The sequence below is a fragment of the Battus philenor genome, unplaced genomic scaffold (genome assembly GCF_028537555.1).
Source record: "Battus philenor isolate CCGP_79_NKW_IND1 unplaced genomic scaffold, ilBatPhil1.0.hap1 SCAF_19, whole genome shotgun sequence".
NCBI classification, from domain to species: domain Eukaryota; kingdom Metazoa; phylum Arthropoda; class Insecta; order Lepidoptera; family Papilionidae; genus Battus; species Battus philenor.
The window spans coordinates 1,510,496-1,538,115 of NW_027181681.1; the positions used below are offsets into that span (position 1 = coordinate 1,510,496).

The window sequence follows — 27,620 nt, forward strand, 5'->3', positions numbered from 1 at the left end:
AAATTTCTTTTATTTTAATACCTACAAAAATCTAACGGCTTTGAAACAATTTAATAGTTTAGAATCTTAAAATACATTCGAAAAAAATTGGCAATGATTTAAGAACTGTGGTTGTTACATCTGAATCTCTTTACTGGCGATTAGAAGCCGTTAAAAATAGTTTCTCAAAATGTCACAGGCGGCACCTCGCCGTTCCAATTTCAATCAACAAACAAACGATAGTGACATACTGTTATGACTTTTACATCGCGTAACGCATCTATGCATTATTTGTTTATGAAAAGGTAAATTTGATATCCTGGATGCACTTGCGTTTACGTACTAACGAACGCACTGTGCTTCCAAATCACTTGTGAATGAAACATGAAGATGGCAAGCATACCACGAAAGGGTCAAGTTTACAGTGTTGGCAATTATCTTATGACTGGCAAGGTATTGGGAAAAGGTCATTTCGCGAGAGTCGAAGAGGCAACACACAGGATTATAGGGAAAAAGGTGAATCACTTTTAATTACATATTTATTTTAAACGTAATAATTGTCACAGATATATGCAAATTTTTATTTTTTATATATTTATATAACTGGACCTTTAGCACAATGTGGAATAAATTAGAAATAGATCCTTTTAATACTTGTATCACTACGGTACGCTGGAATTAAACACAGTGAAGTTAACTGCATTTCTGTTCCATATGGAATGCTTGTGTTAACAGTCCAGTATCATGGGTGACCCAATGCTATCTAGGATGACAAACTCATCTTTCCTGCGCATGTCGGTAGTGAAGGCCGCCTATAGCCATCGTTAAACAGCGGCAGTAAAATGTCACTGTCAAAATGACACTAATGCAGCTGTAATCAGAATCGTCCTCATATACAAAGGTCTGTGTTTCGCGCAATCTCGTGTCATTTAGACGTCGTTGCTCGTACGGAACAGGTTGCGCAGGGCCATGGCCGTGATGCATACGCGATAAAGACCGATGTCTGGATGTCGAGTTTGAATTTCAACGGGTTAAGTGTATAGTACCGCCACCTACAATACAATAACACCCTGTATGTTCAAGACAGAGCAAAAATGGTGCGCTTAGCTCGAGAGCTTCGGATCGAGCTGGTACATACTACCATATTACTGTTCTATGGAGTGACCTAGTTAAAAATAATCCGAGATTGTCTGTGGCTTCATCTCTGTACCTTGAACGCATCGGTAACTTTTAACAAACAATACAATAATATTTTACTCTCAATATTAACATTTAATTAATTTTTGATAGCGTTGACATTACGTAAAATTCGCTAAAGTTTGCATCGAATTATAAACTATTGTTTTTGAAGTATTAAAACAAGTCGTTTTACATAAGTTATCCTCCGATTATAAAATTTTATCTGCCATCAAAGATGTGAGATTTCTTTATATTTCCTATAATTTTGTTGCCGCTCTGAAAAATAAAAAACGGTTAATGCATGGCGTTTTATTTTTTTAATATTTCGTGGCAATAGTGCCAGTTGTGTGATTATTAAGTTTATTTACCATTATTATTAGCCTAATTACTCTTACACAATGAATTTTTATTTCAAACATTATAATATAAACGTAATTTCTTAGGTGGCTATCAAAATAATAGATCTGACTTGCATAAAAGAAGAATACGCGCGGCGCAATTTGCACAGGGAACCGCGGGTGATGGCGAAACTGCGACATCCCTGCATCGCAGCCTTGTACGAAACGATGATGGTAAACACCCCTATCATATAGCTAACCGGTTTTTTTTTTAAAAAACATGTCACTGCTGGAATACGTACACAAACTTCAGTTATATTTATAATTTTTGCCATAAGTTTGATGTTTTTTGATTTTCTGCACCTTGTGCAAGCACGGACCTCGACTGTACGTGGTGATGGAGGCAGCCGGTGGTGGGGACCTGTGTACACATGTTCTGACGACACGCGGCGTATCTCGCGGCCTTCCAGAAGCCCGGGCCAGGGCTCTGGCCGCCCAGCTGGTGTCCGCTGTGAGGCACATGCATGCTCGTGGTGTCGTGCACCGGTTAGTGCCTTACCGTACCAAAAATTAGTAACATAGCGAAAAACAGATGGCCGCTGGGGCCTGAGGTAGTCCACTAGAAATTGCAGGACGTCTACCCATACGGTAGACCTTTTAAGGTATTCGGAAAACACTGATTGCAGACAGCTTGCAACCAGTCTTTGAATTCTATGGAGGAAGCCTATATCCAATGGTCTACGTAATATTACGAAAATGATGATGATATAATATAAAAACCTATATGTATAAGAATTTTTGTACTACATAGGAGCGCTTTTCATGCAAAAATGTGTGGTCTAATAACTTTAAAAGTTTTGAATGTTAAAAGTAAAATATCTCGTGTTGCTACATATAATACTTTAGGTGACTCTTGGAGTTGAAAGTAAAACTCGTGTGAAATTTTCATATTTATACAAAACCTTAAAACTATGTTAACAAATCCTACAATTAACTTTACACAACCAATCACAATCTCTTCTTTACAACCAATCCCACGCGTCGTCTGTGTGAGGGCGACGGAAGATGTGTGCGATAGAGAAAAGTATGTACAAATATGAACGCTACTAGTTTTGTAGCGCGTTGTAACTAACGAGCTGTTTCGTGTCGCTATCTACTATTACTAGCGAAGGCAGCTTTGTTGTATGAAGTGACTTTAGTTGAAGGCATCTGGGAGAAGACCTTGGTTTAGGCTATCATTGCGACTCGAGGACTCCCGCGAGATTCAAACTTTTATTTGGTCGGTGAAAATTACTAGGGAAGTAGTACAGATAACACGACTCTACAAAAAAATTTTCGTTCTTTGTCCTAAAGTTTATACTATTATTTTCCAGTTAGTTATGCACTAAAACGAAAAGAAAATACCATTTTTCGGTATAAAGTTTGCTTTTGTAATAGTTATAATAATAATACTCATTTTTCAATTTTTTCATAAATTTTAATTGATTTCAATATTTTAAAAAAAACCGCGCGGTGAAAGTGGGGTATTAACGTTTACACTGTGCCGCTAGATGGCACCCGAGTGATAAACAACCATCAGGTGTTATTTACAAGCCCAGAATAACTTAAAATGTCGTCACGAAAGTGCAAATACGATGCTGATGCATTTTGTTTTATATGTGGTCAATTTATTAAAGTTCGAGACGTGAAATATGAACTAAAGACATCTCACGTTCTCTGTGAAGCCTATGAAGCATATTTTGACTGTCCTGTACGGAATCAAGATAAGCCATGGGCTCCACATGTTGCTTGTAGTTATTGTAAAAGGTGTTTGGAAAGTAAGCAATTTTTATTTAATTAAGCGATGAATCCAAAACAACAGACATATTAATTTTAATTTTTATATTTTTATTCTGGTATCGGTCTATGAAATTTGCAATACCAAGGATTTGGCGAGAACCAAAAGACCATATTACTGACTGCTACTTTTGTATGGTGAATCCGAGTAAAAGACGTAGAGGTAAAAATGCAAAACCTATTGAATATCCTGACCTCGAATCTTCTTCTGCTCCAATTGCTCACGACCTGACACGACCAGTACCTGAGCCACCAAAAAAAATATCGCAGAAAAGTAGCTCATCTTTTAGTTCTTATAAAAGTAATTCCGATAAGGAGTTTTTGCCTACACCTGAACAACCAAAACACTATCTCATTACTTCAGAAGATTTTAACGATCTAATTAGAGATTTAAATTTGCCAAAAAATAAAGCAGAGCTTCTAGGCTCTCGGTTAAAACAGTGGAATTTGCTTGATAATGTTAAGATCAAGGCCAATACAATGAAAACATGATGGGCGACTATATTTGGGGTTTATTGAGAGAAAGTAGCTATGAACTTAAAAGAAAAAATAAAAGTGTGCACTTTTAAGTTATTTTCCACTTTTCTGTAAGCTAATTTGATAGTAAAACTTAATAAAAATAATAAACATTTTTATTTCAATAGTTTTATTTTCAATCAAAAATTAAAATCCGAGATTTTTGAAAATTTCGTTCAATCAGCCTTCTAAGCACAAAAGCAAAGTTTTTCATGCCATATATTTTTTTTCCGTCTTATTACGACCTAAACTACCGAAATTTAATGCTTTGCAATCAAAGTCAAATTTCATGTTGACCCGTGTAATTAATTAGTCATTAATAAAAGTATCGTATTTAAACTAAATGGGTATCGAAAGAGCCTAACCGAACTCCGAAATCCACGAAGCTCTGGAGATCAAAACAGTAAAGAAGGAGATCCAGCAGTCATCGACTAATTATAAAAATCGGCTAAACAAACACCCAAATAACTTGGCTTCCGAATTGACTTGCATCCAGTACAGGAAACGTCTTAAACGCCATGACATCCAGAGACTAGACGCTCGATGGTGAACAAGGAGTGTCTCCCGCCGGGGAGACCCCTTTCAAAGCTATAACCACTCAACAAATCCGCTTATAGTCCTGGAACTGATCGCAGATGAAATAAGGAACACAAAAAAAAAAACTAAATGGGTATCGAAAGAGCCTATGGCGAGATCTTTCCTTTGGCCGTTCGTTCACGGCGACTTTTTGTAGCTATACAGTAGTGTCGCGCGTTTGCGTCAATGTAGTCGCGAGTAGGTCGCTATCTGTGTGCCCACGCCCACGATTCAGTCGCAAAGCAAACGTGATCCAGTAACCTACGTTCCTTTTCCCGTCGCTATGCAGAAGTAGCAGTTGCAAATGCGTTAGTGATCGCCTTTGCAAGGTTACTTACGTATGATTACTCTATGCCTACAAATTCGGTACTAAGCAACCAGAGCTAATGCCCCTTAAGGCACCGTTAAGTTTGGCTACCTATGGCGGCAACTTTACCCTGCCCTCACGAACTCGTGGTAACTGCATATGCAATTTTGTCAGAAGTGTTAAACATAAAACAAATGTAAACAACCAGTCGTTTTTACATTACATCGCCGTATTCCCCAAAGCGGTATTATGGTATGTAAGAGATAACTGCTGTATTTTTATTTCCAGAGATCTCAAAATGGAAAACATCATGCTGGACAGCACAAAGCAGTTCATCAAAATTGTCGGTAATTAGATGGTTACCCAAATACACGCACGCAACTTTAATGTAACTACTGTGACTATAAAGTAAGGTGAAATTGTCATTTAACCCTTTCGTTACCTGCGCCGCATTTAGCCGGCATCCATTTGCCGTCATGTTATTGAACGCGCCTTTACACAAAGGCAATTCTTCGAAAGTATAGCATGTATTTGGAAACTAAAACTTAAAATACAAAGTATCACCGCAATAATAATCTGCTAAGGTTTTTTTTTTAAATAGCCCCCGCTATTGGGGGCCTCTCTTACCCCCATCTTTGGTGGGACAGGAACTTTACGGGCAATTTATTTTTTTCTCATAGTTATTTATTATTTCCATTCTCTCCTTTCGTTCTTCACATATTCTTTCAATCTATTCTTTCATGCCACATTTCTGCTATCTTTCCCTTTTACTCTGTGACCTTTCATTCCTCCCTCATTACATGTTACATTTTATCTTTATTTCTTTTCGTTTAAATTTTTAGCACATGATGCACCGCTGACGATTATGTAATGTTGCTGCCATAATGCCGATTTAAATAAAGAATTATGTTTCTGTAGAATTCACCTTTTCGATGCACCGCTGACGATTACGTAATGTAGCTGCCATAATGCCGATTTAAATAAAGAATTATGTTTCTGTAGAATTCACCTTTTCGATGCACCGTTGACGATTACGTAATGTTGCTGCCATAATACCGATTTAAATAAAGAATTATGTTTCTGTAGAATTCACCTTTTCGATGCACCGTTGACGATTACGTAATGTAGCTGCCATAATGCCGATTTAAATAAAGAATTATGTTTCTGTAGAATTCACCTTTTCGATGCACCGTTGACGATTACGTAATGTAGCTGCCATAATGCCGATTTAAATAAAGAATTATGTTTCTGTAGAATTCACCTTTTCGATGCACCGTTGACGATTACGTAATGTAGCTGCCATAATGCCGATTTAAATAAAGAATTATGTTTCTGTAGAATTCACCTTTTCGATGCACCGTTGACGATTACGTAATGTTGCTGCCATAATACCGATTTAAATAAAGAATTATGTTTCTGTAGAATTCACCTTTTCGATGCACCGTTGACGATTACGTAATGTAGCTGCCATAATGCCGATTTAAATAAAGAATTATGTTTCTGTAGAATTCACCTTTTCGATGCACCGTTGACGATTACGTAATGTTGCTGCCATAATACCGATTTAAATAAAGAATTATGTTTCTGTAGAATTCACCTTTTCGATGCACCGTTGACGATTACGTAATGTTGCTGCCATAATGCCGATTTAAATAAAGAATTATGTTTCTGTAGAATTCACCTTTTCGATGCACCGTTGACGATTACGTAATGTAGCTGCCATAATGCCGATTTAAATAAAGAATTATGTTTCTGTAGAATTCACCTTTTCGATGCACCGTTGACGATTACGTAATGTTGCTGCCATAATGCCGATTTAAATAAAGAATTATGTTTCTGTAGAATTCACCTTTTCGATGCACCGTTGACGATTACGTAATGTAGCTGCCATAATGCCGATTTAAATAAAGAATTATGTTTCTGTAGAATTCACCTTTTCGATGCACCGTTGACGATTACGTAATGTTGCTGCCATAATGCCGATTTAAATAAAGAATTATGTTTCTGTAGAATTCACCTTTTCGATGCACCGTTGACGATTACGTAATGTTGCTGCCATAATACCGATTTAAATAAAGAATTATGTTTCAATAGAATTCACCTTTTCGATGCACCGCTGACGATGACGTAATGTTACTCCTACAACGGTATTTGTCCAGCACTGGACAGTGTATAATGAACATTGACAATGACCATTTTGGTGACCACGTTTTTTACGTATGGGCAACGTATTTCAGACTTTGGTCTCTCCAACGTGTGGAACATCACCGGAGCCCTATGCACTCCGTGTGGCTCGCTGGAGTACGCCGCACCGGAGCTCTTCGTAGACGGTCGCCGTTACGGACCCGAAGTTGACCTCTGGAGCATGTTGGTACCCTCTATAATAACGAAACTTTTCCGCACTTTAAATGACTTTAATTAAGATAGCTTACCTTGGCAATGTTCCTCTCTGGGTTACGTCAATGCTTATTATATATGTAATTTCATATTTTTTTAAGAAATATTTGCAATTTCTTTCACCTGATCTTCTCAAGTATTTATAATCAGAATTTAGAGTGAACTCGACTATAAAAGATGTCCATCGTATGTTGAATAAGGAATTTTTGGATTTCCATTTGCTATGGACAAATTGACAACTTGGCTGCTGATCTCGCGCCGGCGCGAGTCGCGGGGTATGTGGTGGGGAGCCGGTCACACGCCTAACGGCCATCTTACCAACGTAACATGCCAACAAGCTGGCAGCAAAGCTAGCTGCAAGCCAATAGTTGATTTAATTGATACATTGTATAATCTAAACTGGTATTATGTCATTTGGTACATTTGGACAGCCTGGGTTGTAGCAGGGAGCGAAGCACATCGCCCGCGCAACGGATGGCTGTTGGAAACGAAAGATTCTCCTGGGCCTCCTCGCCAGGTGGACCGGCGGCGACATAGTTTGGGAAGTCCCTGGATGCGGGTAGAGCAAGACCGGTCATCAAGATGATCTTCTAGGCCTATACCTTACATTGGGTGTCAGATCACATGATGATGTTACATTGTATGACTTCCATTTGACAGCGGTGTGATCGTGTACGGAATGGTCACCGGCAGCTTGCCGTTCACGGACGCGGAGAGCAAGGAGGGACAGTCGCGGCCGCAGCTCCGGGCTGCCATCTCGCGCGGTTTCACGCGCAAACAACGCGCTGCGCTTGCCTGCGCCTCCAGCGGTAAGTGGCGACCACACACGGGGGATCAATCATACTGGCAGTAGGTAACCGATACTTTAACCGATTACTGGCAGAGGATAGACAACACTTACTGGCAGATGATAAATAACACTTACTGGCAGAGGGTAGACAACACTTACTGGCGATGGGTAGAAAACACTTACTGGTGTTGATTAGACAACACTTACTGGCAAAGGTTAGACAACATTTACTGGCAGATGGTAGACAAGACTTACTGGCAGATGTTTAATAACACTTACTGACAGAGTGTTGACAACACTTAGTGGTGGTGGGTAGATAACACTTACTGGCAGATAGTAAGCAACACTTACTGGCAGATGGTAGATAACATTTACTGGCAGAGGTTAGACAACACTTACTGGCAGAGGGTTGACAACACTTGCTGGCGGTAGAGATAGCCAACACTTACTAAACTATGTGCAATTAACAATCGTTGTAAATTTACTACACTAGGTAAACAGGTGCAGTTTATAATAATTAAATTAAAATTAATTAAACCAAACATAATGAAAACATTTAATCGAATTAGGAATAGAGAACAATTTACAAGATTTATTATTAATAGATTAATCTATATTTTAATTATAACACCACTCACATTTCACACGACTGTCACAAAAAAATACATTTGACAGCTGCAATGTTCGGTCGACGCGCCGACCATACGCCCGGATTATTTTGTGTTGACTGCAACAGAAATGTATCTTTTAATGTTATACTGTAATTTATTCTTATACAGGGTGATTGGTTTGAATGTAAAAGCTTTGAAGTGCTAAATGTATAATGTATTGGTTTATACGTTAAAATGTGGAACTATTGTTTAAGAGACAGATGTGGGTGTCGCTGGAGGCGTAGAGCAAAAGGCCATGTACTAGAATGATCTTAATTGAGTCTTATTTGACTTAACACTAGCAACGCCTTAAGTGTTTGTGTCGTTTGTAAATTTAAAGATAAGATTGATTTATTCGACATTGGCAATTTTAACATAACTCTTATTGATTGTCAACTTTTTATTTTTTTAATTTATTTTATTTCGGACTCTACTATGCTTCGCATGGTATTAATGAATTTTGACAATAACGATATATATATATATATATATATATATATATATATATATATATATATGCGGGCAGCGCATATAATCGCGCAGGGTAATCCTGGCGATCGTTGTCGGAATAGGTTCCACTTCTCTGGGCGGGTAGACATATACACTTTATCATACATAGCCTAAATGAAATCAAAATAATCAAGCTACATCATAGTACCATTTTAAAACTATTCACAATATACAAGAAACAGTTTATTTTTGTATTCGTTAAAACTAACCGTGCTTAATACAAAAAAACTTTTACATCTATTTACATCACTCTATATAAAGTGACGTTTCAAATGTGTGTTTATTTTTACTATTTAATGTGACAAGCCAATAGCTTCAAGCGGTATACGTCTACAGAGACATGTAGTGAACAATACTACTACTCCGCTGGCTCAGTGACCCAAAGTGGGTCTTGGCCTCCGAAGCGAGAGACTTCCACTTTCCTCTATCTTGCGCCATCGTCTGCCATTGGCTGACATTCAATTCGCGCAAGTCTGCCTCAACGCGATCGATCCAGCGATTTACCACTACCCACTGGTCTTCGACCCCTCGGTTTTTCCAGGTACGCTACCTTCACGCTCCGATCCGATCCCATTCGCTCCAAGTGACCAAACCAGCGGATTCGTTGAGCTTTATATTCGCCAATGATATTTGGCTGTGCTACTAAAGTCTCAATTTCGGTAGTGAACAATAATTGATTTTAATACGTATTTAACTGAATTTTAATAAAAGGTCCTTTTACGGTATTAACTTATTTTATTTCTGAAGCCATTGAATTTTGGAAAAAGCGTATCATATAAGTGAAACACTACTTTTTACACTTAATAATAAATCATCCTGTATAAAAAATTTTTCATATTGTGAACATTTGCTGAATTAGCTTTTTACATAAATTTATTTTTGCATAAGTTATAATATTTTATGCCATGGAAGGACATCAAAGAACATGAAAGTAGCATACACTAATATTTTAAATTACCTCACTTAGTGTTTTATATATAAAATACTAGCTGTTCCCGCAAACGTTGTTTTGAAAAAAAATAGGGTTTTAATTCACAAGAAAAATAAGGGTTGATCGTAGAGGGGTGAAAATTTAAGATTGTATGTATTTTAGTATGCTGTATCATAATAAAATAAAAACCAAAAAAATTGTCTAAAAAAATAAAAAAAATAATTTAGGGGTGGACCACCCTTATCACTTAGGGGTATGAAAAATAGATAGTAGCCGATTCTCAGATCTACTGAATACGCATATAAAATTTGGTAAAAGTCGGTCAAGCCGTTTAGGAGGAGTTCAAGTTCGAACACCGTGACACGAGAATTTTATATATTAGATATACTTGCCATATGAATAAATTGAAGAAAATTCTAAATTTATTTTTTTACGTGTCATGGAATGTTTTCAGAATGCAAGACGTTCGTACAGCATCTGCTAGAACCTAATGTTGAATTAAGAATGAAAATAGAAGAAGCTGCCAGACATCGCTGGATACGTAAACCTGGAATGCGAATGAAGACCCACCCTCTTGCTGCCCCTGAAGCCAAAATCAATAGAGAAGTAAGTCAAATCAACGGACGAACATGCCAAGGATTTTTCATTAACAAAACATTTAGCAGTCACCTTGAAATCTCACTGTCTAAATAGCGTAATAATTTTATAATACATTATTCTCTAGAATAGAATAATTCTAACTTCGAATGTAGTTTGATTTCCATGTGATTTTGTGGAAACATTGCGAAATGGTGAGAAAATTCTTTCGATAATACTAAAAAAAATTTTACGTGAGCGTGTTTTAAAAAATCGTGTAAACGCATCCTTACACTTTCAATTACGGTCACTACAATCATACTTCCTTTTCACTTGCTTACCAAATATTCATTACCCGGCTTCCTCTGTACAGTACTGGCAATAAATATTGCACATCGACCTTTGGAAAAAGACAATCGGCTAATTTTGGCTACAGCGTTATCTCTGTCGCACGAAATACCACGACTGACAAAACGTCACATAGTGTGAGACAGAGATAGTGCTCTGCGAAGTCGAAATTAGCCGATTGTCTCTTTCCAAAAGTCGATGTGCAATATTTAACGTCGGGTACTATATACATTATTAGCATCTTTGCCACCTTCAACTATTGTGAGTCGTCGAAATTTTTTCCCTTGGATGGGTTCCTAGTTTCGTGATATTTTAGTATTTGTAAGATGATATGTTTTACTTTATGGTTGCTTTTAGATTTTCAACCAAGTGGCGGAGGTCTGCGGGCAGACTAAGTTGGACGTGATCACACAAATAAAAGCGGACCCGTTTGGTCCTGTGGCTGGCATATACAACATCAAGACACACCTGCACCAGATGCACACCGCCGCGGGCGTGGAGATGCTCTGGTCCACCAACACTGTGGAGCCAAGGCCGCTGTCTCCACCAGAGTACAGAATGAGGACCGAGCTGGATGCCTCATCCAGCAACAGAAGGTTTATACCGCTGTCGCCGCCTCGCAGCTCCAAGAGTCCGATCAGAAGAACAGCAACGCTACCTCCAAGACCGCCCGACCCTAAATTGGTAGTCGTACAAAAACCCAACGGCCTCATCGCTAAACCAACCGAAACCATAAAAGAAATACCAAAGCAAAGGACAATCGAAAAGAAGATTGTGGAAAGATCAAAACCGTGTGATCCAAACAAAACCCTCGGAGTCCAATTCCCGGGCCATCTAACGTCCACTCATTGCATCACAAATAAGATAGTTTTATACGATAGCGGCGACTGCACGATAAGTTCCAGGCTGCCTAGTATCGAGGAGCATTCGAACAGTGACCTGTGCGACGCCCGCCGGGACCAGAGGGGCTTCGCCCGGGGCGTCGGTCTCCGTAATATAAACGGTCACGTCGACCGCAACCTGCGACTCGCCGGCTGCCCCAGCGACGCCAAGTACAAGAGATCAGAGATACATAGCAGAGCTGGTGACGGCTTACCCAGGCAAGTTATATTATCATCATCAGAGCCGTAAGACGTTTACTGCTGGGCATACGCCTCCCCCAGAAACTTAAGGACTCATAACATGGTTTTTGTGAATTCGTACATGAATAGTAATCCACAGTATTATCCTGATCAACTTAATCTAAACGTCTTGACTACGCCCAAGGACTTCTCGTAGCTCTGTTTCATCATTTAGACGAACACTCCTCACGAGGATCCTCGTGCTCTCTGAGCGTTCCCATCCTAGGAAACTCGGTCGGAACTCGGCTCGATGGACTATTGTATGGCTGTATCATCAGATTGGCATAGCTGGTGAAGGTTCAGTTCACTCTTCTTCTTTACACGTGGTTTGTCATAAGAGTATGGACATATGAGATGAAGATAGGAGCGGAACATAACCTTATCGGTACACTAAGGGGGGGGGACTGCCCACGCCATGTCTACTGGCTTGTGTTCACCACTGCAAAACTCCAACGACCATAAATTGCTCGAGCGATGCACCCACTGTCATTTGCCACAAGCAAATCTTCGAACTGCGTCGGTAACCTTAGTTCTGCAACACGTGGTCGCCACTCACACACACTCCTCAAGGGCTGTCAGCACAAGCGAGCCTGCGCTGTGAGCTGTGCCAGTGATCTTGTTTCTTCTGCAGTTAAATTTCCGATTCAATCTCGAAGCGAAGCTTCGAGTATAGTCCAGTATAATTTGTAATAACTGTATTCGCAGCTGGAGGGCAAGTTGCACCATACCCACTCCGCCTGCGCGCCTTTTAATACAAAGCACTGCCACGGGAATCAAAAGAGCATCTCTTGGGTAAGTCAATTTCTCTCATTTCAAGGTGGATAATTTTGTTACCCTTGTTTTGTCAGTGAAAACCACTGAATGTTGAATAAAAATAAGAAAAATTATAATCAAAACTAGATGATGCCTTCCTTTCTGGACATGGACTACTTCCACAGATTTGCAGTATATTCAGTTGGTAACTGCCTGAATTGAGCGTCCTTCGAAGATCTTAACCAGGTCTTCAGTCAATCTACCTTGTGGTGAACGTCCTTCGCTAGTCTATCTGGTCTATGATCTCCACCACCACTATCCACTCCAAAATCTTAAGGCCCCAGCAGCTTATCTCCAAGTTCCATAAAGTTTAACTTTTTTGGCGACAACTGTGTACGATTTCATTAAAAAATATTTTTTTATTCTAGCAACATCATAAGCCCACATTCATCGACGAATAGTCATTGCAAAAGTGAAAGAGCAGTGCCGGTAAGTATCATCTTCATTTATACTAGCTTGTTAAGTCGTTGCAAAAGTAAAAGAGCAGGCTGACAAACATTCTTTTACACCCGCCTGTCGTTGAGTCATTGCTAAATTTTGTATTGTTATATACCCGCCAGTAGTTGAGTCATTGCAAAAGTGAAAGAGCAGTGCCGGTAAATATTTTAATTTAATATCAAAAACCTCTTTTAGAGCAGATCTGCAATATTTGCCTTCTTTACGGTTATTTATAAAGCAGTACCAGTAAAATGTCTTTATTCATACTTTCTTTGTTTACTAGGTGAGTTGGTTCCCGAGCAAGTCGCCTGTGAGCAAAGAGACCGCCCATGCACAACGGATCAGAAGGACCGCGCCCATGAAATGACCGCCGCGACACCCGACGCGCTAGTGGATTTTTGAACGGCCATATTTTTTAAGCATTTTTTTTTTGTAAAAAAAATTCCTTTATATAGACCACCTCATGTAATTATAAGCGAATTATTTTTTTTTTAACTTACTGTGCCGGCTAAATACAGGTGGTTGTTGTATACACGCTTTTTCGAATCATTGCCTTATTATTGCTGCAATAAAATGATAGAGTAACTTTGGAAAAGTTGTCGCATCTTTTTTAATGTTTTGTATAGAGATGGACTACTAGCGCGATCTATTACGACGCATCAAATAAAAATATTGATAAATTTTTTAAACGGCACCAGTTTCTCAGTCTGTAGGGACACAAGAATAAAGGTTGGTCAAACCCTTAGACTTCACGTCAGCTTATAGAAGCCCAAGGCAAGCTTTCCCCAAAAATTGTATGGTGACTCTGATCTTGCGATGCCTGCATCTAGCAACTTCTGCGACCTTTCCTATATCGCCTACTGAGGAACCGCCTACCCGGGAACCAGGAACCTATATACGGATGCTCCAAACAAAGTAATTTAAAAAGAAATTTGTTTAATACTTCAAATACAAAAAGGTAAAATCTAAATTATCACAAGCTCTAATCAACTGCTTCCTGCTTATCTTTTCCTACTTGTCACGTTGAACAATGATTTTGAAAAAATAAAGATTTTGGAAGTTTATTTCTATCTGGTGTTGTCTCTTACTAGTTCGACCGATCACATAGTCAAGGTCAAGTCGATGGACATGATTTACAGGATAAGTGTATAGCTTATGATGATGAATCAAGATCACGACAGAGCGATCACGAGCCGGTAGACGCGGCATGCGTAGGCCTTTCACTAGGTAGACCTATCACAATCAAGGTCAAGTCGCTGGATACCAGCAATGGCAAGCCGGTTGTAGCCATTTTTGACGCCTTGAAATGGGCGTTTATTAACTAATACGATGATAATACATAAACAAGTGGATGCTCCTAATTAAACGGAACTCCGAGGTGGCGTCTGATGTGCTGGTTCTACCTAAACTGATCAGATCAGCCGTGGACGTGCAGACGCAGTGTAACTGGTAGTAACCTGAACAAGGTGGTCATGGACGTCTGATGCGGTGTAGCTGGTCGTAAGGAGTACTAGGTGGCCATGGACATACAGAAATAATGGGGATAGTCCTCCCTAAGCTGAATGAGGCTTCCATGGTCTGCAGAGGCATAGCTGTTACTACCTATCTGAACAATATGTCCATATAAATGCAGATTCGGTGTGGATGGTCATATCTAAGCTAAACGAAGTAGTCGTGGTCTTGCAGATGAGGTATGACTGTTCCTACCTTACCTATATGACATGTCCATGGAAGTTCAGATTCTGTGCAGATGGTTCTATATATGACTGATCCTCCTTATAGAAGTAGCCATGGTCTTGCAGACGAGATGTAGCTACTTCTAAGTTAAACGAGGTGACCATAGAGGTGCAGACGTGGTGTGACTGGTGATACATAAGTTAGAAAAGGACCAATATTTAGCCACTTCCGCACATGCAGTGGTAGTCGTGCAATGAAATGCACCGCCCGCCAGCCCGCTGATAAATGCGCATGCGGCAAACAATGCGAATTACACAACCGCCACCACACTACTCTGTGTTTGGCACTAATCTGTGTAACATAGCTCCTGAAGATGCCCCGTGGAGGGGTGAAACACGTGTTATGTGATTTGCATGTGCGGAAGTGGCTAAATATTGGTCCTTTTCTTACTTAGGATGTACTTCCGCGAAGTAACGCCTGATTCCATTAAATACATAAGTTATACAAGATGGTAATAGAAGTCAGACGCTATATAGCTCGTCCTAAGCTGTACGATGACCATGGCTCCATGAGCTTGTAGACGCGGTACACCAGTCGGAAGTTGCACGAGGGTAGATCAGAACTCACAGCGTGCTGCAGCGGCGCGCGGAGTCCCGTGTCAGTGGTAGGGCATGTGCGCTGGATTGGCCATTGCCGCCAGCCGCGTGTATGTTGTATGAGCTCGTGCCAACGGCGGGGAGTCCCCTTGCTGAGGCTCGTTCTTGAACACCGCTACACCCTTCCATTGGTTCAGGTATTGCACTGGAACAGGAAGAAAACTCAAAAGTTACAATATTTTAATTACATTTTACAATTCTTGATGTATACATTATAAAATGAACCATTGTTTCTATACTTAAACAATTGTTTAAAGAACTTTGTAATTATAGCTCGGCAGTTTAGGAACTTGTTTAGTTTTAATTTGGCAGTTGTAATATTCTATTTTGCTTTTTTTATTAGTCCAGTTGCATTTACAAAGGACATTGAGTTGGATAGCTATTGAAATGCTTTTATTATTATATATGTACTTATTAGATGCGCAAACAAAGAAATTTTAGCCGCGTATATAGGTTGCATTTTTATTTATCTGTGAATAGTGAAAACATACATTATTATTAATACATTAATTGAACATGTCTGGACTACATCACCCCGTCAAAGCTTTTCAATCATCCTGTAGAAAGTCAAGGTCTTACTTTTCCACAATCTCACACAACAGTCATCACCGGACGACGCCAACAGAGTGCCGGTGACATTCCACGAGACGCGCCACACGCAGGAGTAGTGATCCTCAAAGGCCGCCATCACTTCAGTCTTGAAACGCACACCACAGCTTCCGTTTGCAGTGGTCGCGCCCGAAGACTCCCTTAAACAGTATTAAATAGAATAAATATCAAATGTAATTTTATTTATTCTTACAAATCAATTCCATCTCCTTCAAAGTAATTCGCGTCCGATATAGCGCACATTTATCAAAGCTTTCTCCAGTCTTCGAAACAATAGGGATATTTAATGGAATCAGGCGTTATTTTACGGAGCTTTTTCGAAACAATAGGAATATTTAATGGGCGTTATTTTGTAGAAGTCCATCCTAAGTAAGAAAAGGACCAATATATAGCTACTTCCGCACATGCAGTCGTAGTTGTGCAATAAATTGCACCGCCCTCCAGCCCGTTGATCGATCATTCATCATCGATCAATCAATCATCATCATCAAGATCATAATAATAATAATAGTAAACAGTAGTTTTTTTCAGTCTTCGAAAAAATTGGATTAGTTATCTTCCATTTGTATTTAAATATACCGCTAATATAATATTACTACCTTTGTGTAATCATATCAGGTCATTGACGCCATGAGGGGGGCAAACCCATGCCACATCTACAAGCTCATGGTTGCCACTGGAACCGTTCAGCTCCAAAAGAAAAGGTTCAAATCAAAGTTATTCCATGTAGATAGATACTAACGGCAGAGGCTCGATTTTAATAATCCTGACGTCCTTCGTAGCAACAGCCAGGAGATGGAAGGAACGGCCAAGGTTAGGTGCGAAAGCCAGGTCGTTGACCGGCTCCATCACCGATGACATGCAGTCAGTTCGCGTCCATCTCCGAGAAGCTTCTGCATACCTGCACACCAAAAGAAATATGTAATTTAGTAAAATATTCTAAACATTCTTTATTTATATGGTATACTTCAATGTTAAAATTTTAACACAAATATTGCACCATTTTGATCATCATTATTTCAGCTGTAGGATGTTCACTACTTTTTTATGCTTTACAAGTGAAGCATTTAGCCTCTGTCTTGCCTGATGTAAAGTGATTGTGAGTTGTCTAAAATGGTACATGCCTGCCTATAAGAAATCTATTTACTCTTGCCTTGAAGACTCCTAAATTATGATTAGCTGGAAACAATGGGACAGATAGGTTGTTCCAATCCTTGGCTGTTGAAACCGTGAGTCTTATTGTTAAAAGAAGAAAGGAGATGGTGGAATTATTTGGTATAATTCTGCTGTATACTCTCCAAAATACATCTCATCAAGAGATTGCAAATAGATACAGTTAAAAGTGTCTGCATCAACCATCTTTCAAAAGCCTTAATAAGGTCCGTCTACCTTGTGGGCATCAGTTCTATCATGCCATTGAACCATATTGACCAAGTGGTCATCTGTTCTTCACACCCATTATCACTTCAACTCGCTAATCTGCTATGTTAAAATATCGATGACAATTTTTTTTTTGACTTAAATACTTTTTAATTTGTGGTCTATTATAACTGTAGAAAATCGAATATGTATTTAGTATATGAGGGTATTTCAAAAAATTCATAAACATGGCAACAACTGAAAATCTATATTTAATGCAATTCTTAGTTTAAATATTAACTACAATGCGAGGCGATAAATATTGCACATCGACCTTTGGAATGAGTTAATCCGCTAATTCCGGCTTCATAGAGCGTTATCTCTGTCGCACGAAATACAAACAGTACAGTATCTATTAGGAGCTGTTAAAACAAGTACAAATATATGTGTAGTGTATATTATAAATAAACACTGTATTCAATATTGCTAGTCGTTTGTTGCTGATCAATTTAATTCTTAATTCTCTTCTGGCTTGTTGCTACGCTTCTTTGTTCTTTGCTTTTTTAGCTGTTTTCGGCTTATTCATTTTGCCGTTATATCTGTACATTTTGCATAGTACAACTAGTGGTTGAGTGAATGCGTACAGGTCTGTGCGTGGTAGGCACTGTGCGAGCAAAACAGCTCTAGGGATTAATGTTTGATGTACTATTAGTTTATTTGGCGATCTCCATATAAGCAACATTCTATGTGTGATGCCACTACAGCTGTTAGAAAAACAATGACTTGACCAGTACTCTGGTTTAAGTGAATGACAGCTCTTGTTGCTATCATTATAAATTTGCTGAAATACTGTCATATTTAAATTACATAAAAATAACTTACTCATAAATAAAAACTTTTCCATTACATCCAGCCTTGTCTGCTTGGTTTGTGTTTGCGTTGGTGACATTAGGCTCATCACTTCCAACTGCCAGCATTGGTGGATTTACTCGATTGCTGTTAACAATAACTATTATTTAAAGAAAATCAATCCTATTGCCACTTATACTGTTTGTAATAACTTTCACGCAAACACATCTCTGAATGTTTTCAGTAAAACTATTTTTAGTCACTTCTTTTAATATTTTGGAATTATTTGATAATTAAAGTAAACTGTATTGTGTATTTAATAAAGTGTATGTATTTTATTAATCAAACCTGATTAGATTCTAATGTGCAACAATATAAACTTTACCCTTACCTTGACAGCGTAGGGTTCCATGATAAACAACTTATTGATACTTTAGTAGGAATCTCATGCTGTAGTGTCCATTGAGCCAAATTCATAACATCAGGAGCCTCATAAATTCTGAAATAAAACTTTTTTATTACTTACATCTTAGATTAATAACTGAACAGACAACTTGCATTGTAAAATGATAATATATGACATAAATTAATTTTTGTTATAGATAAATACTGTGTTTCAACTGTTATCAAGCAAGTAAATTTAGAGCAATCTATATCAATAAAGTTCAAAGATAATCATAGGTAATTTCCAACCATAAATGAACCATATACAAAATCGTCGAAGTTTTTTATTTGGAATTTTCTAATTTTTATGTTTGTCTATAAGAACTCACCATAATGTATTAAAAAAACATGAATGAATTTAGTGGTCGTTCTCAAGTTAAGATGCTATAGTATTATATTTACATGTAACTTTTAAAGATAATTTTTAAAAATAATTTAAACGAAAAAAAAATTTTTTTTTTCATTCTATAGGCATTGAAAATTCTTTATAAAAGATATGTCAATAATTAGAACAAATTATTCAATTAATGCTACGAGAGTCTGTTTCCTATATTAAACAGCTTCAGGTTTATGAAGAAAAAAATTATTCTACAAACTGTAGGATTCTCTATGTAATGGAAGGTAGATTAATAAATTTTCACTAATATGAATATCTCACCGAATAATGCCATCTGCTGAACATGTAACTAGCAACAGTCCCAAATGTTTTGGGCCAAACTTGACATCAGTTACAGAAGTACGAGAGTCCACTAAGTTTGACCGCTTCACCCATGTGCGAAGACCTTTCTCGGAACCTGAAGCAGTTGTGTCACCTGAAATAATTAGAAATTGTTTAACTAAAAATAAAGTAAAACTAAACTGAACTTTATCATTATTATTTATTGTTTTAACCTGCATTTCCAAAGATGGGGCTCACACACCACAGGAGAGCAATTTGAAAAAGTGCACTTGACACAAGTTAAACCTTTCGCTTTAGTATAAAATTAATATATATTTCATAGCGGAGTGTAAGAATTCTAGAAAAGCTAAGGCGGAGCGTGGCATGTAAAAATGGAAAAACGTTAGTTTAAATAAAGAAGTGTCTTGCTATACTGATGGTGCAACTTTTCGGGATACTGCTAACTTACAATACTACCAAGAGTTCCAATATCAAAATTATTTTTAAACTAGCCAGTCCCAAAAACTTACACTGTCATCATTACACTCAAATTGCATTCATTTTTTAAGTTATTTATTATTTTGGTGGTAAATAAATAATAACACAAAAAAACTATTAAAAAAGTTCACAAATGTATTTTCTGTTTAAAATTTTTAAAAAGTTTAGCAAGATTCTAAGTAGTTACCAAGTGTCTTCTCTTGATTTCATTTTAAAAAGCAATCCCTATTTAAATGTAAGATTTTGAGTTATTTACTATGTGAGACTTGTATTGCGAAAATTATTTTTTAAAGTAACTCATGTCATTTTTTTGCATTTTGATTTATGCAGTATATATATATATATACTGCTATAACATTAAAACCAGTTTGAGTTCACAAACCAATTGTCTAGTAATCCATAAAGTAAATAATTTTTCTTAGTTACTTTTTTTTAAATACTAATTTTATTTTCAAATGTCTATTAAGGTAAGGCTGTATTGATCATGATCATTCACTTAAACTCATGTAATAATTAATCATAGTACACACCAACTTCTTCCCAAATGGCAGCAGTCCTGTCAAATGAGCATGTTGCTAGGACTTGCCCAAATTCAGGATGGGCCCAGGTCACCTTCCAAACGGATCCGTGGTGAGCTTTCCAGCTACCTGTAAGCCGCCATCCACCGCTTTCATCAGAGTCCCATACCTGAAAAGTTATACCGCTCGTAAATATGGCTTTAAGTTAACTGTAACCGCACAATACATATCTAATCACGATGTAAATATGATTCTAAATATTCTCTAAAATAATCGATAGGTTCATTCACATCAGTTAAAAAAAACATTAACTTACTTTGACATACTGGTCACTGGAACAAGTAGCCATTCTTTCTCCGTAAAAATCGTAAGCCACATCGTGTATAAGATCCTTGTGGTCGGCCGCAATAGTTTGCGACTCAAATAGGTTTGTCACCGCAAGTTCAGCCATGTTATTATTCATCTAAATTAATAAATTGCAACAAACTGCCCTAACAAGTAACCCTAATTCAAACAGAATCTTGACTTTGACATATTGTCATGTCAAACAATGTTATGGCACTTGAAACGTACAGCATGCCATAATGTATGTATTTACTTTAGGGATAAGCAAACATGTTCTTATTTAATAAACATTTAAATGGTCCTTGAGAAAGAAAAATCTTATTAAGAAAATATTTTTCAGTCATGATTCGTTGGAATAAAATATCGACAAAATAGCGTATATTTCAAAAAACTTCAAAATCATAGTAGAATTTCCATTATATAGGCTAATAATTAAAAATTATACAGCATTGCCCTAACAAAATTAATACCAGAACACTCACATTTTTCCCATTAGTCATAATGAATGACGGATGTGGCCAAATGTGATCTTTTACTCTTAAGTAATTTCTATATACTTACTCTATATTTCGATCTTTTTTATTTGGTTTTGTTTCGATTTGAAACAGACCATTTGGTTCAAGTACGGGTACAATTATAAATGCAAAAAAATAAAAATAACCAACTACGTATTAAGTTTAACATTAAAAATTCGATGTTGTTTAAAATGAAGTCTCTAGTTAAAAATGACGACAATAACATGGTCTCATCTGAATCCATTTAAAATGTATTTACAATTTAAAAAAAAAATTAGTCGTTACAACTATCTTTATTTCTTCTTAATGGATACCGGTTGATTACGGGTATCTGTAGCCGTAATTTAATACTTTGTGTACGAATTAAAAATAAAATAAAATTAAATATTGATTTTATTATATTGATTTTTAAATAAAATTAAAAATTGATTGTTAATAGAAGTATAGGTTTTTAGCGAATGAATGTGTAGAGCATTTGTCAGTAAAAAGCATGAAGCTTTTATATATATTTACAATCACTCTAAAGTAATAACTCTAAAATGTTACATTAATTTATTTATTCATATTTTAACAGCTAGCTGTCTGGCAGTACTGTCTTCAGAGACAGATAGTAAAAATATGAAGTAATTCGAATTTCAAAAACGTTATTCCTTAATTTATTATTTCTTAATACAATTATTGACATCAAATGAGCTGTATATTCATCACTTTAAAACTTTTTCTCCTATAACCAGACAAGTATACATAATAATATCCAAGACTGTCAAGTTTAAATAAGTTTTAGAAGTCACAAAAAGTATTATTTGCAACAGACTATAAATGGTTGCAATTTACATTTGTCAAAAAATGAAACGAAATATTAAACTTTAGTCTGTTGTACATTGAGTTCAGGTGAAAAATGCTGTTTCTAGATACATTAAAATAAAACACCAAATTTAAAAAAGTGACATGTATTTGGCAGGAGAATATGCACAGAAGTTAGTAAACTGTTTCAGAGTTACATACAGTTTGCCTTATATATATCTATTGTTAACATGGCACTAAACCTCTTTCAGAGATTTTTAACAACAAAATTTGACATCTCAACAAGAAACTTCATTACTCAACATAGATTTAAAACTATACAAATGCACAGATTAAACATTACATCATTTAATTACATTAAAACAGATTACTAACAATATTCAGATTGTTTAAAAGCTTATATAATAAATATCACGTTTTTGGGACATAATTTTGCAATATAATTTATTTAATAATGTCATGAGTATGTAAGCGTAAATTTATAATGTATAAGTTGTTAAAATGTATTTTGGCGTGCTTTCAATTGATCTATTTGCAATGCCAGTTTTCTGTTGGTTTCTACTAATGTGTTTTGATTCTGTATCAAATTATTTATCTGCTCGGACATGACCATAAGTTGCTTCTCCAAAAACAATTTCTGTTTAGTCAATGCCATCATTATGTGTAGGAAGTAGTTCCTGTTATCATCCGCCACATCAGCTGAAATTAACTTGATAAAATCTTTTAGTTCCTCAACTGTTTTCATATCTGTAATTCCGCCATTTAGGTTCAAATTTGATTGCATTATTTGTGGTACATTTAGACTCAAGTTTCGATCATTAGTTGTGCCATTCTGTAAGACAATTGGTGATGGAAAAGTGAAGTTATCAACTGTTCGACTGGTTAGAGGGGTTGATATTTTGCTTATATTTTTTTCGGCATCCAGTTGGCGGTACCTTAATTCATGTTTATCACTTTTTTTGTCTGACTCAACAGATTTATTAGCATCATCAAAATCTGTATTTGATTTATCGAGACCCATCATAACAAGAAATGAATCAACTGTGTTATCAGTAACTTGGTTTGATATTTCAACATTAATCTTTGGTGGTGAATCATTATAAAGATATACATCGGATGTCCTTGTTTTCACAGGAGATTGAGTCTTTAAATATGAATTGACCTCCACTTCCTCTTTCAAGCTAATATCGGTGGAGATGGCTTTCTTTCTTATCGGTTGAAAAGCAACCTTGCTAACCTCTTCTTCATGACCTCTTAGAATTTTGAATGGATTTGTCAAATCACGGAAATCATAAATAGCTATATACCCATTTTTAGTACCTAATGCAACTTGATTTTCTAAATTTATTGTTAGAGATGTGAGTGTGTAAGAAGTTCTGACAGTGGATATCACATGTTGCATTCTCATGTCATAAACATGCATGATCTTATCATAACCACATGACACCAGGACATCTTTATTCACAAGCGAGTATGCAATATCACTGACAGGAGAAGCATGAATGTTTTCAAAGTAATTTTTGTCCTTGTTGGTGGTTATATCTCTCAGTACAACATGACCTTCATCTGTGGCAAGACCCAACAGTGACCTTGAATCGTGATGGAACTTCATTGCGGAAATGCTTTTAGAGGAAGCAAGTTTTACAGTCAAAACAGAAATATTTGACACAAGACTATAAATTGCAGTATCTCCGTTCAACATTGATGCTGCCAGACTTGTATTCTTGGAATTGAAACTGATGAAGTTTACACAGGATGCTTGTGATGGAGTCGGGAAAGTTTTAGTAACAGTTTTATTTTTCGTGTCCCAAATCAATACGTTACCATTTTTCGTGCCTATAGCAACATTGCGGTGACCGTCACGGTGGAAACTTGCTGACCAAGTATCTTTTAAAGGCACATGTTGTACGCTGCGAATATCGTGGTCTGCAGGGCTCAGAATATCAACCAGACCTTTAGAGTTAACCTGTAATTTATAATCATATGTTTAATTGCGGCATATCACATTTGAGGGCAATAAATATGTATACACTTCAAAATATTTTTCTAACTGAAATGCTTATGAACTTTTATGAACGAAACTTTAGACACTTTATTGATTGAATACAAAAATAGTAATAACTTTGAATAGATTGTTGATCATTCAGTTAGATTCTTAAACTTCATACCTGTAAAATGTATTTGCTGTCGTCGCTCCAAGATACATCTCGTAAAACACCTTCGTAACAGCCATACGATTTTTTCAAATCCCAACTGTTGGTGTCGTACAGAAGCAATCGGGAGCTTATCGACGACAAATACATTTTATATTTACTCCCCTTTATTGCATTTAAATTGGTTACTTGAGCACTTTTGTGCTTAATTAGCGGAATTTAAATCCGCTAAACTCGATGAGAATACGAAAAAAACATTAATTTTGACAACAGAAAACAATGTATGACAGGGGCTACCAGACGGAAAAAATATTATATCAATTTGGTACCATTTGTTCCTCCATCATCTTTTGACGCTTAAATTTATGATTTAATTAATTCGAGTTCATGTTGTAATAAATCATCGAAATGTTAAAAAAATATTTTAAATAGTACTCCCAATACCATAAAAATCTCTATTGCAAACTGACAACATCGCAATAAATTTTCTGTTTGTTGTCGTTACATGACGTGTATATAATTTTGTCAGATTACAAGCAAATTGTAATTTTATTTACATTAGAATTTAAGGTGAGTTTATTTAGATATACTATAGCGTATATAAATCAATCATAGGGTTTTAATTACATAAATCTCATTAAACTATATGATGAATATTCTAAATATTAAATACAATTTTTGATCTTGATATTCTTAACCTCAACCTCAAGAAGACATGCCTATTTTGTTTATTAATTCTTTAAAAATTGCTATTTTTCAGACATTCGTCACGGCACCATGATCACAGATATTCAGCTGGCTGTGTTTTCCAACATTCTGGGAGTTTCTATTTTCCTCCTAGTTATACTTTACCATTACATTAATGCTAACAGTACGAAATAAATAGGTAAGAAATAGATAATAAATCATTTTATTTTATTTCCTTTATTAATAAACAATTTTCCGTGTGTTCCGTTTACTGCCACCTCAAAGGCCGTTGAAGACGAAAGGTTTCCGATCGGCGACCACAAGCCGGTAAGCGCGGCTTGGGTAGAAGTAGTAGAGGATAGGCCTCCCGCTAGGTGGAAGTAGCTGATGCCAGTCACCACATTGTGATCTCTGTAGGACACCTTTGTCTTGCAGCAGATCTGCTAACACGATGATTCCCTGTATGGCATGTTCATCAATAATATATCAATTAGCACTTCTATTTCTGGCCTTTGCATCCTAGAAATAAACCATTTAGTACAAATTATTGTAATTCAAGATTACTTGGCAATAAACCTTGTTCATAAATAAAAGTCTAACCAAAGTTTATATAAAACTGTGTTCTGTTCTCAAGAAAATACTCAATCAATATAGTATTTAAAAAGAAGACAAAGTATTTAAAACTATAATTCAAAAAAGGAACATGCATAAACCTGACAAACATAAATTGATGTTTTATTTCATTATTTAGAAGATACATGTAAGATAAAAGTTCTTGGCCTTTGGGTATTTAGAATTTTTTAGTAATAAATTTCTTTCTTTTATTGGCAGTAAAAATGGGGATGATAATCATTCCATTACCTTCAAAACATTTCAGTGTGTATTTATTTCATTATAATAATAAAAATTATTTTAATGTTCTAATGTTTTTAATAAAATAAACAGGTTTTTCATTATACCAACCATTAGACATGAGATCTGCTAATATCCTCAGGAAAAGCTCCAGTGTCCATTATAAGGTTGTACTATATTAGGAAACTATGTATTATAAAAAAACCTTTTCTAATATACCTTTATTACATTTTATAATGACCCATATATGATGACTTAAATGCTATATAGATAGAGGAAGTTAAGAGTGGCCCTTTACCATGTCCCCTAATTATTTGGAGAGTGGAGTCTCTGTGTGATTATTGCTGTGTAATTTCGGGGTGAAGTCCCTACCTCCTCATACCTTTCCTAAAGGTCCCAAGTCATGGGTAGGCATTTTAAATCCCTTTTTTCCTGCAGAATTTCTAGGATATGGCAATACATGGGCAGTTTTTTTTTGCAGTAAATGTATGTTATCAATATGTAATATGTGCATAATGTTGTTTCTCATCAAATGCTCAAGGTTTAGTCCTTAATAGTGCATAATATAACAAACTGATGTCAAAATACAGGGTGATAGGTTATTAATTTAAAGGGGTGATGTAGAGTTTATTTGCTGTGAACTAATGAATGGTACATCCTAACCAAAAATCAAGTTTCAGATATAATAATAAATAATACAATAAGAAAGGAGCTTTCTCTTAACAGAGATTACTACAGATTCAAATAAATTATTGTTTATTATCTGTCCATTCAAATTATGAAGTTCTAGATGTTATAGACCTGTCACATTCCTGTATAAAAAAATAAATAACTGTAACATATTTTAGAGTGATCACTTTATATAGGTGATTATATTATATTATTATAGGGTGATTGTAAATAGCTTAAACACCTATTTAACCTTTGAAACTTTTACATCCAAACCCAATCATAGATACCAGAACAAAGCATGTTATTTGTTACTTCAGGATAAGTTTAAGAACATAGCAAACCTACATATATATAAATATATGTAGATTTGCTATGTTCTTTATTTAATGTTTTTTTTTAATACATAAATTATTTTTAAACCACAAACTTTTTGTTGCAGGTGTGATTGATGTTCCATTCAAACAATGTCTACTGATTAACAATTATTTTTAAGATGTTAATAAATTAAGATTATTCATTTACCTGTTTTTATTTTATTTCCAACTTCATTAGCATTAGAATACAAATAAAAATATGAAGATGTATCAAAGTTAAAAATTTTGTTTGTTTCCAGACCAAAGCATCTTTCTATGGAATAAAGTTCTTGGCTTAAAATTCTGCAATTCTGTAAATTACTATATGTTCATTGAGAAATTGGAATAATTATCACTGTTTTACTTATAAAATGTTAGTCTGTATAACATATCTTCAGGCCAAAAAAAGAATCAGATGTTAGTTATTGCACTGATTATTTTCTTTTATTTCCAAAAAGGACTTAAAATTTCAAATCGGTACAGAATTATCCACGGATATAATAAATCCTTTTTTTTTTGTATAAATACGAAAAATGATTTGAGACAGACTTCAATTGTAACATTAAATATATCTGCTTATTATCACGTTTTGGCAAAATGGCGGATCTGTTACGTCAACACGCTGCATTATCTTGCACAAACCTCACAAAATAATAGATGTGATTA

The 27,620-nt window shown here is 36.1% G+C and overlaps 4 protein-coding genes across 4 annotated transcripts; 2 read left to right on the top strand and 2 right to left on the bottom strand.

Annotated features, from left to right (window-relative positions):
• The first annotated feature begins 313 nt into the window (after positions 1–313).
• On the top strand, positions 314–13,852 carry LOC137921449 (hormonally up-regulated neu tumor-associated kinase-like). The gene is made up of 11 exons (XM_068764215.1): positions 314–495; positions 1,602–1,730; positions 1,870–2,042; positions 5,020–5,078; positions 6,969–7,098; positions 7,789–7,937; positions 10,464–10,615; positions 11,291–12,033; positions 12,760–12,846; positions 13,236–13,296; positions 13,589–13,852. Exons 1-11 carry the CDS (start codon positions 364–366, stop codon positions 13,670–13,672), a joined length of 1,899 nt encoding a protein of 632 aa, XP_068620316.1. The 5' UTR covers positions 314–363; the 3' UTR covers positions 13,673–13,852.
• On the bottom strand, positions 8,487–21,099 carry Nup44A (nuclear pore complex protein Nup44A). The gene is made up of 9 exons (XM_068764216.1): positions 20,890–21,099; positions 20,586–20,742; positions 19,558–19,711; positions 18,847–18,954; positions 18,489–18,602; positions 16,990–17,148; positions 16,218–16,387; positions 15,610–15,783; positions 8,487–8,645 (listed from the first exon to the last, which is right to left on the bottom strand). The coding sequence occupies exons 1-8, from the start codon at positions 21,034–21,036 to the stop codon at positions 15,641–15,643; spliced, it is 1,152 nt and encodes a 383-aa protein (XP_068620317.1). The 5' UTR covers positions 21,037–21,099; the 3' UTR covers positions 8,487–8,645; positions 15,610–15,640.
• A 1,293-nt stretch (positions 21,100–22,392) lies between these two features.
• Positions 22,393–24,641, bottom strand: Grip71. The gene is made up of 2 exons (XM_068764010.1): positions 24,406–24,641; positions 22,393–24,203 (listed from the first exon to the last, which is right to left on the bottom strand). The coding sequence occupies exons 1-2, from the start codon at positions 24,538–24,540 to the stop codon at positions 22,734–22,736; spliced, it is 1,605 nt and encodes a 534-aa protein (XP_068620111.1). The 5' UTR covers positions 24,541–24,641; the 3' UTR covers positions 22,393–22,733.
• Positions 24,642–24,873: 232 nt separating this feature from the next.
• On the top strand, positions 24,874–27,122 carry LOC137921692 (dolichyl-diphosphooligosaccharide--protein glycosyltransferase subunit 4). Its single transcript, XM_068764504.1, has 3 exons — positions 24,874–24,960; positions 25,151–25,276; positions 27,041–27,122. The coding sequence occupies exon 2, from the start codon at positions 25,168–25,170 to the stop codon at positions 25,270–25,272; it is 105 nt and encodes a 34-aa protein (XP_068620605.1). The 5' UTR covers positions 24,874–24,960; positions 25,151–25,167; the 3' UTR covers positions 25,273–25,276; positions 27,041–27,122.
• Positions 27,123–27,620: the final 498 nt, after the last annotated feature.